The sequence below is a fragment of the Berghia stephanieae genome, chromosome 2 (genome assembly GCF_034508935.2).
Source record: "Berghia stephanieae isolate SIO BIC M18660-M18661 chromosome 2, UCSD_Bste_1.3, whole genome shotgun sequence".
Lineage (NCBI taxonomy): Eukaryota > Metazoa > Mollusca > Gastropoda > Nudibranchia > Aeolidiidae > Berghia > Berghia stephanieae.
The window spans coordinates 72437087-72447390 of NC_088361.1; the positions used below are offsets into that span (position 1 = coordinate 72437087).

Sequence of the window (10304 nt, forward strand, 5' to 3'; positions counted from 1 at the left end):
AAGTCTATTAACCAGCGCACCTGAACTAAGCAAGTGAGGGTTTTGGAGCTAATGGCGTGCATCCCCAGTGTGTTATATTATCGCCCCGCTGCTCAGCCTATCTGTCACTATTTATAAATCTTTGGGGACTACAGACAGTGGATATCATCAACAGCCCCAAACTGCCCATCCGCTAATGAAAATAAATTCATGTTCATGTGGATTTCACACCATGTATTGTTACTTAAGGATTATTACTATTATATTCATCAGAGTGACATTATTTGTTCAACATTGCTATTAATTCTCAAATTTGCAAAAGAAAGTTAGAGTGATTCGCTGCCCATTACATATAACATATTCTCTCTCTCTCTCTCTCTCTCTCTCTCTCTCTCTCTCTCTCTCTCTCTCTCTCTCTCACACACACACACACACTCTCTCTCTCTCACACACACACACACACACTCTCTCTCTCTCTCTCTCTCTCTCTCTCTCCCTCTCTCTCTCTCTCTCTCTCTCTTTTTTTTTCTTCTTTTCTTTTCTTTTCTTTCTCTCTTTCTCTTTCTCTTCCCTCTCTCTAATTTTATATCCATTCTCTCTCACATCTTTCTCTCTGTATCGCTCTTTTTCTAGCCCTCTCGAATCGTTCAATACAAACGATATCCACTCATCCAAGTATTCAGTTATGGATAAATTATGAATAAAAAATGCAAAAATATTTATCATAGTCATATTCGATATAGTATGGCGGATTTGCCTCATTTTTCAAAACATATCTGAAGAGTGTAGATGGCAATGTTTATGTTTCATTCCAATGCATAATCATGTTTCAGCTGATTAGCTTTTAGTTTGTTTTTATTGGTGATTTTCGGGGGTTGGGAGAAACTCTGACACTTATGAGAAATTTACTGTCAATTAGAAAACATATTTCTGTCATAGGATGGCGTAAATATTGTGATACAGTCATACTCAAACGCCATCTCACGCCACACAAATGTTGCGTCTATCTTCAGTACTTAAATTGAAAATACGTCAGAGAATACGTCAAATGAAATGTGATCTATCGACTCTAAACGGTATTAAGTCGGGGTGATCATGACACATAAGTGGTATACTTTACATCTAATGTTTGAATAGAAATGATTGCCTTCATTAAAGGGAAGGACTTCATTTATTCATTTTTTTTAAATCAAAAAACTCTTATTGGACTAAATTGTATCAGTCTTTGATAGCAAATTGGCGCTGTGGAATACAAATACCTCTAATGAAGACGGCTACGTTCGGTTTTGGAGTACTTGCAATACTCAAACTTAAATTTTGTATTGGGTAGTAGGACCAGACTAGCTTGTTTGAATGTTTTTCAAAAATATAAATAATGTTGTTTCTTTCTCACAGATGGATCAATTTTAGGGAAATGTACCATTCGATGAGCTTTAGGATAAAAATTATGTGCTTTATGCTTGGTGCCAGTGCGCTCGAATTTGTCCACAATATCTTTTCGCTTGATAGCATTCAGAGCATGAAGGATATCATCTACGCATGCGCGGGTGTGCATCCGCCGCCATCTTGACAAGCTCTGCGCAGCTTGTTCGTCTGTGTTTCTAAGAAAACGCGTCATAATATCATCAATATCACTGGTCACTGTTTCCTCTCCTCTGTGTGGATAAAATGGTAGGTGTCGATAGAGCCTGGACCAATCACCATCAATCTCTGACGTCACAATTTTGCACAATCTGTCCAAGCGATCTGTGGAAATAGTAAAGAAAGAATAAGTGACCTAAATAAAGATTATTTTTTCACCGTCCAAGGATCTATAAGGAATTTTAAGGTAGATAATTTAAGAAAAATAAGTTCGAATCAGAGCAGAAAGTTATTTCCCTTGTAAAAACTACGACGGTGTTTAATTAAACAACAGATCAACTTGACAGTGTTCCTTATGATGTAACTAGGCAATCATTCAATGTATGCTCTCCACTTTCATTTTGAAAATACATTATATGAGCGAAAAGATCACAAACAAAATTATCAAATTTATCTTATTCTGACAGGTTAAGGACATTACAACGTCCGTCTCTTTGGTACAGGCACTTACGAGATCTTTTACATTTTTACAAGATTGTTCATAAGTATTATGTCAATGCGGAAGACTTGTTTCAGATTTTCTCATGTGACATCCACATAGAAGGTTGTTCTTTGAATATTAGAAAATATTCATTTAATTTTAGAACTATCAACTTCTGAAACAAACTAAAATATAACACTAAAAACTCAGAAACAGTCCATTCTTTTTAAAATGGCTTTGACAAAGAGCTGCCCCATTTGATGTTTGAATGTAAGTTGTGATTTTATGACATTTGATATCGTTGGCGTCGATAATATGCATACTGTAAACTTTGTAAAAAAATGTATCTTTTTAAAATTATTTTTTTCCTCATTATGATTTTTTTTACTAATGTCAAACTGTACCAATTGACATTTGATTATGACGAATAACTTACATATTGTTTTATTCTGTTTTTATATTATTATCATTTTATTGTGTTTGTAGTTGTTAGTGTCATTGCTTTATACTTCGATTATTTGATGATCAGTATGCGTCGCACATTTTTTAAAGATCCGTTGGCGTGACTGCTGGCAAATCAAAATAACATGAAGTTACAAAGTAAGAGAATATTATTTTTTAATGTTCATGGCAAAAATTTAAAATTGATTTGCTATGCCCGCATGCAAACGAGTCATGGGCATTTAAAGGCCTTAGCCTATTTTAGCCCATTAAAATTCAAATTATATCATATCATAACATATGGATACTATAGGGCAGATCTAGAGTCTATAAATAATTCTAAAAGTTTTGAAAAGTAGGATCACTCTTTTAATAACGAATTTTTAAAATGATTTGCGTTATATAGTCTACATATCTGTGGACTATTAGTCAACTCTGTTTCTGATTGGAAAAGTTCAGATTTGTAGAACTTGCACGAAAGAAGAAAAAAGCCTCTCAATTATAACGAACTAGAGTAGTTCATTATTTGTTATATAGTGGTCATCATCATCATCATCATCATCATCATCATCATCATCATCATCATCATCATCATCATCATCATCATAATCATCATCATCATCGTCATCATCACCATCATCATCATCATCATCATCATCATCATCATCATCATCATCATCATCATCATCATCATCATCATCATCATCATCATCATCCTCGTCATCATCAACATCATCATCATCATCAACATCAACGGCATCCTCGTCGTCATCATGAACATCATTATCATCAACGTCATCGTCGTCGTCATCATCATCATTATCATTGGGAATTTTGTTGTTCCTGCTGTGATTTCTTTTTCGTTTGGTTTATTTTTTTTTATTGCCGTTTTTTTCGACCTACTTGTTGAAAGTTGTGGTGATGGTGGTGGTGGTAAGGTGGCAGTGGTTTTAAAAATCAAGTTTCAATGATAAAAGGAGATAACTAACGAGGAAAACAAAAGCAACAATGTTGTTTACGTATTGGGACAAAAATTTAAATGAATGGAGAAGTGTACATAAACTAGGCAATTTGATCAATGACAATGAAGACATCAGAAAACGAAAGCAGCTTACCACAAATGCATTCAACCAACTCAAATTTATGGAATAGAAATAACATAATCAATGAGAATAATAAACGAATACAGATTTACGAGGCACTGATTATTCCAATATTGACATTTTACTGTGGAACCTGGGGCCTCACAAAAAGAACTTAGATAGTATCGATTCACACAACCGCAAACAATTGCGTCGCGTAATCGGAATCTATTGGTCATAGACAATTACAAATACTGATCTCTATGAAAGAACCAGGGTCCAACGCCTTAGTACAATTTAAAAAATAACAGGGGTGGGGGCTATTTGGTCACATCTTACGTCAAGGAGATAACATCCCAGCAAACTGCAATGACAGAATATTTCCTTCATGGCAACACATATGTAGGGAGACCACCAACATCTATGGCAACTACCTTGAACCAGGATCTCTTTACATATCAGAAATTTCTGGATTCAGATGAGGCCAAATTAATCCCTGAAGAACTAAGACAAACTGCGTGCCGTCCGTACTAAAGTCACAAAAAGATCAAAGCTCTGGCCCAAGGCCGTGACCAATGGAAACAATTAACAACATGGATGGAGAGAGCAGCTATCCTCATCGAAGTTTAAAAAGATGTGACTGAAGCACACAATTCCCAGTAAGCGTCATTCAGACTGCGAGGCTTACTACTACTACTACTACTACTACTACTACTACTACTACTACTACTACTACTACTACTACTACTACTTCTATGACTACTACTACTACTACTACTACTACTACTACTACTACTACTACTACTACTACTACTACTACTACTTCTAATACTACTACTACTACTACTACTACTACTACTACTACTACTACTACTACTACTACTACTACTACAACAACACATACTATTACTACTACTACTACTACTACTACTACTACTACTACTACTACTACTACTACAACACAACTACTACTACTACTACTACTACTACTACTACTACTACTATACTACTACTACTACTACTACTACTACTACTACTACTACTACTACTACTACTACTACTACTACTACACTACAACAACAACAACAACAACTACTACTACTACTACTACTACTACTACTACTACTACTACTACTACTACTACTACTACTACAACTACTTCTACTACTACTACTACTACAAAGCGCTATAAAAACAACCGATAGCCACATCTGATCATAATACAATTCACCTAGTACCGACGTACTAAATTAAAGAGTGAGAAACCAACTGTAGTATATCGCCATATATCTGGACTCAAGAGGCAATCCAACGACTGAACGGCTGTTTTGACTGTACTCGGTGGGAGACATTAATGGTAGAAGGAGACAGTATTGATGAATGGACCAAAACTGTGACATGTTATATTGCATTTTGTGTGGATTTATGCTTGGAAAAAGAAGAAATTAAGATATTTCCTAACAACAAGCCATGGGTTACAAAGCGACTTAAATATTTACTCAATGAAAAGAAAATTGCCTATATGAGTGGTGACATTAAACTAGAATTTGAAAAGGGAAAGGATATCAGAAATACAATAAAAGAAGAAAAGGTTGAATACAAAAACAAAACGGAGCGACAACTGAGATCAGGCTGCGCAAGGAAAGCATGGGAGATGATAAAGCAAATGGGAGGAGTAGACCAAAAGAAACGAGCATTCCCACAATGAAAAACGAAAACTGATGTCAACAAATTAAATGATTTTTACTGGCGTTTTGACAGGCTCCCATCTGTGCACAACGGTTTGTCAAATAACAATGAGCCACCTCCAGATGTTGAAGAAGAAACTGTAAGCTCCCTCTTCCGGCGATGTAAAGAACATAAAGCACCAGGACCAGACAACATTACCGGAACTATTTTGACAAACTGTCACCAACAACTGGCTATACCTTATACAAAACTATTTCAACGGTCAATCGATGAACAATCAGTGCCAGTACTTTGGAAAACATCGATTGTCGTTCCAGTTCCCAAAAAGCGTTGTCCGACCGTATTGGACGACTTCCGTCCAGTGGCGCTTACATCGCTTGTAATGAAATGTTTAGAAAAAAAATGTTATGACCTGAAATTGCTAGATCCGTACCAATTTGCATACCAGCAACATCTCAGTGTAGAAGACGCACTATTAATCGCCACAAATTCGATCTCAAAACGCCTTGACCAAACGCCCTCGAATTAAGCCAGAATCCTGTTTGTCGACTTTTCGTCAGCTTTTAATGCCATGAACACAGATATTTTGCTTCAAAAGTTGTGCAACATGGATATTCCAAACTACCTACGTATAAAGAGTTTCTGACCGCAATGTGTAAAATTGGGTGAACATATCTCCAACAAAAGAACGTTGTCGAACGGATGTCCCCAAGGCTGCGTGAGTTCCCCAATCCTGTACATCTTATACACCAACGACTGCAGACCATCCTTTGAAAATTGTTTTATAGTGAAATATGCAGATGATACTGCTATTCTTGACTTATTAAAAGATAAAGTTACCGAGAAGAATTATTTCAAAATAATAAATATATTCACCGATTGGTGTAAACAAAATCAGCTTGAATTAAATGTTGAAAAAACGAAAGAACATGTGTTTGGTGTGAAAAATAAAAACGAATTAAAGTGTGTGACGATCGGTAAAGATGATGTTGAGATAGTTGACTATTTTAAATATTTAGGAATAACCATTGATAGTTCCCTCAATTTCTCTTAACATATTAATATAATATCTAAGAAAGTTGCCCAAAGATTATACATCCTAAGAAAATTGAGAACATTTCAAGTAGGGAAGAAAACTATGTTAAGAGTTTATGACTCATTGATTAAAAGTGTAATTGGCGGATGCGGACTTAAAGATAAATCAAAAATTTCAAAATCTATCAAAGAGGCATCAAAAATAATAAACCATCCTCTTGATGGAGTAGAAAGACTTCATGGAAAAGCAATAGAAAGGAAAGCATTCTCAATTACCAACAATAAAAAACATATTTTATACCATGAATTTAGTCTTTTACCATCTGGGAGAAGGTTTTGTCGGATTAAATGTAGAACTAACAAGTATAAATCAAGGTTCGTTCCATCAGCAATCAAAAATTTGAATATTTCATATGGTACAGAAAAACCAAGGATTGATTCGTTGACTAATTAACTAATTAATTTATTTAATGTTAGATTAACTGACCAATTGATAATGATGATAATTTTTGGTGTCGAATTGCCACAATTGTAACAAATTGAAAACGAAATGAATATGTTTATGTTGTGTATATCGCACGTGTGAAAGAAAGAGAGGAAGAGAGAGAGAGAGAGAGAGAGAGAGAGAGAGAGAGAGAGAGAGAGAGAGAGTGAATGAGAGAGAGAGAGAAAATAAGTAGGAGTGAAATATCTGTTCAATGTTATAGTTATCATTTAACGTTATAACAAGTGTAACTAAATGACAAATTGCCATATTTATGGACAATAAAGATCTATTATTATTATTATTACTACTACTACTACTACTACTACTACTACTACTACTACTACTACTACTACTACTACTACTACTACTACTACTACTACTCCTATACTACTACTACTAGTATTTGGACAGTCAAAATATATACGTTTTGCAGAGTTTTAAAAAAATCTCGTTGAATATGGAATATTCACGGGAATGCTCGGTCACACTGAGTTAGTCGGTTTATGTGAAGAAGAAGAAGAAGAAGAAGAAGAAGAAGAAGAAGAAGAAGAAGAAGAAGAAGAAGAAGAAGAAGAAGAAGAAGAAGAAGAAGAAGAAGAAGAAGATCCAAACCTTTCTTTTTCTTTGTTGGTTGAGTATATCTACCAACAATTGGCATATTATGAAATATCTTTTTAAGTGTCTCTTGGCTAGTTTTCAGCAAGTGAATCTCCTTGAGTTTGGCCAGACAGGCCTCTTGTCTCTCAAGCTCCACCTCCTCCTTTCGGGCAACTCTCCGTGCCTGGCGCATGTCGTTGGTTGCCCTGTCCAACTCCTCTTCTTTTGTCTCAGTGTAAGAGTATCGTTCGCTAATCCACGTCTGTTGTCGTTCCAAGTCAGTGATGCGCCTATCAATCGCTGGTTTCCGCTTTTTTATGTCCAGAATTTCCGATTGAAGACGTTCAAACCGTTCCTGAAATTTGGTTGGAATAGTGTAAATATTACATCATGGCATGATGAAAATAACATAATTTTTAATTTCTTTTGTATATCGACAGAGACACTCTTGATATTGTCCAGGCACACATTTTAAATCTGAAAACGGTGACAGAATGTGACTAAAAGAAACTCTTCCAGGGCCTCAACTTTTTGCCTCTCGAAGCGCGACCCGAACCAAGGACCTACAAATTCGTGGATGTCATACGAAAAGATCGCAAATCCGCACAATATTAACCGTCAGCTATTTTTACCCTTTTACAAAGAAGGTAACCAGAGTCGTGTTGTTTTAACCCCTATTTTGATGCAAGCTTAAGCTCTGCTGTGCTCTTTTAATCATATAGATGTGACCCACCGCTTCAATTCGGTATTATGGCGAGATGAAGCAGATACCAATAGCTTAATTTAATCTAAAAATGATTTTCTTAATTTTTGAAATCTTGGTTCTTCGTTCTTTACCATTCTAATTCATTCTCCTCGATTAAACATATACAAATTAACAATCGATATGTGAAGGGCCAGTTTTCTAGGCAAAATCTTTTAATGTGCTTTTTCTCCAGAGTACGTCAGCACTGCCGACATTCTAATCAAAGAGCTCTTACTTGGCCGTCCCTATCTGTGAGGCTTCCATTCAATTTCATCTCCATACGCCGATATTCTTTGATGTCCAAGTCTACCAGGACATCTTTGTTCTCGGCGCGCAATCGCCTCTCCTCTACCTGAAAGGTAACAACAAAAAATTAATTTTATTCATCATACAAACGTTTTGGTTGACGTAAAGCTTATTTATAATTTTCGTTTTGGTAAGAAAATGTTTATCTCATATTTCTAAACATTAAAATTACTCTTACCCCGTCAAAAATGCATATAATCGAGACTTTTATGGAAATGTTTCACAGGAAGTGCTCTATGTATTCAATCGTAACATGAGGTCTAATTATTTTGGCAAATTTGTAAAACGGCGTAGATATTGAACTGTCGTCAGCAAATACTAATACTAATGATATGTCCAAGTATGTAGACCTAACTCGATAGTTTTGATAGATTACCTGGAAAGTTCAGTCTTGAAACATTTGAGCGTATTGAATTAATAGACAATATGAGTGAGTTCTGTTAAAACTGTGACAAATATTATCAGAATGACGGTCCATGAGTTTTGCCTGTCATATGAATTGCGCTATTAATGGAAATTATGTTCCATAATTTCTGCAAGTAAAATAATGGAAATACGGTAAAGCGCATTAAACATGATAAATAATAAAGGTCCTTTACATTCGAAGTGAACATTAAGAGTATGTCTATTTTTTATCATGAAGGTTGTTTACATTGGATATGAACAAAAGGCTACCCTATGTTTTTATACAAATACTGAGGGTCTTTACATAGGACTTGAACAAAAAGATTACCTTTATGTTTTTTTCACGAGGTCGAAGTCTCTTCAATTGTTCATTGCACTCCCCAATTTTTTTCTTTAGCGTCTTGACTGTAAATTCTGCTGTATTTGCCTTTACTTGACACTCGCGATACAATTTGCACTGAAGATTTTCAACAGAAAAAAAAATATTAAAATTTATAGACTGCTTATCAGGTTATATTTGAATAGATAAAGATCTTTTCTGGCATATATCTTTTTTTTTTCAAATTTCACATAGTAAATGCAGGTAAAATAATATTAGGCGAGAAAAGACACGAATTCAGTACTTTGTCCATTTGCTAATTGTCTTGTATGATAGAACTCACATCTTTTGATTGACCGACGAAGTATAGCAAACCTTGTTCAAAAATAATAAAGAGTATAAGACTTTCGAAATTTTCTCGTTTTTGTCATGATGTACAAATTGGCAAATGACATGAACAGTCAAATTCCGTACGTCTTTCTCTATCACAAAATGAATATAACTCTGGTACATATCAAGTCAGTTACCCTTCTTTTTTGTGGGTACTCATCATATTTACTTTACTATACTTGAAATCACAATGTAAAATTGCACAAAGTCATGCATTAAAAAATTGTCGGTGCCATAATGCTGCGAACAGTAGAGCCAATCATTTCAGCTGTCAGCATCTAATAAAAACAGCTATGTTTTGCATGAATTACTTTAACATACCTGAGTATCTTTCTTTTTCTCTAGTTCAGCTATATCATATTGCAAGTATTCGGCGTAGTGAGAGTCTGCTTTGACCCACATGAGAAGTCCTTTGGTGGCGTTGCGTATACTAAAGCATGCGGCAGTGAAAGCAAGAGCAATAGGGCTATGTTCAATACGATTTCGCTCGGCAATTTCCTTAACGCTTAGGTCGAAATGGTCAATGCGGAGACAGTCCTTCTCAAATTGCTCTGCCATTAGAGGGATATTCTGAGGAAAAAAATAGTGGGTTTAAAGTTAAAGGCACAAGATTTGATATTATGTCATGTACATACTATTTTTAGCGGCATCTGATATAATACACCCAACCTTTGTTTATATTATTCTTTCTTGGAACTGTTCTCAACCCTGGTGTACAGAGTTGATGTCCTCCTTAAGTATTGTCACCAGATCTGCATCTTTCACTG

At 35.3% G+C, this 10304-nt stretch overlaps 1 protein-coding gene across 7 annotated transcripts in view; it reads right to left on the reverse strand.

The window, feature by feature from the left end:
- Positions 1-216: 216 nt before the first annotated feature.
- Positions 217-10304, reverse strand: part of LOC144965492 (uncharacterized) — a 52703-nt gene continuing 42615 nt past the window's right edge. For all 7 annotated transcript variants that reach the window (XM_078900884.1, XM_078900887.1, XM_078900885.1 and 4 more), the window contains 5 exons: positions 9859-10107; positions 9157-9285; positions 8353-8469; positions 7388-7727; positions 217-1725 (listed from right to left, as the gene is read on the reverse strand). In XM_078900884.1, coding sequence (XP_078757010.1) covers positions 1340-1725; positions 7388-7727; positions 8353-8469; positions 9157-9285; positions 9859-10107 — 1221 coding nt within the window. In that variant the 3' untranslated portion in view covers positions 217-1339. The remainder of the gene's footprint in view (positions 1726-7387; positions 7728-8352; positions 8470-9156; positions 9286-9858; positions 10108-10304) is intronic.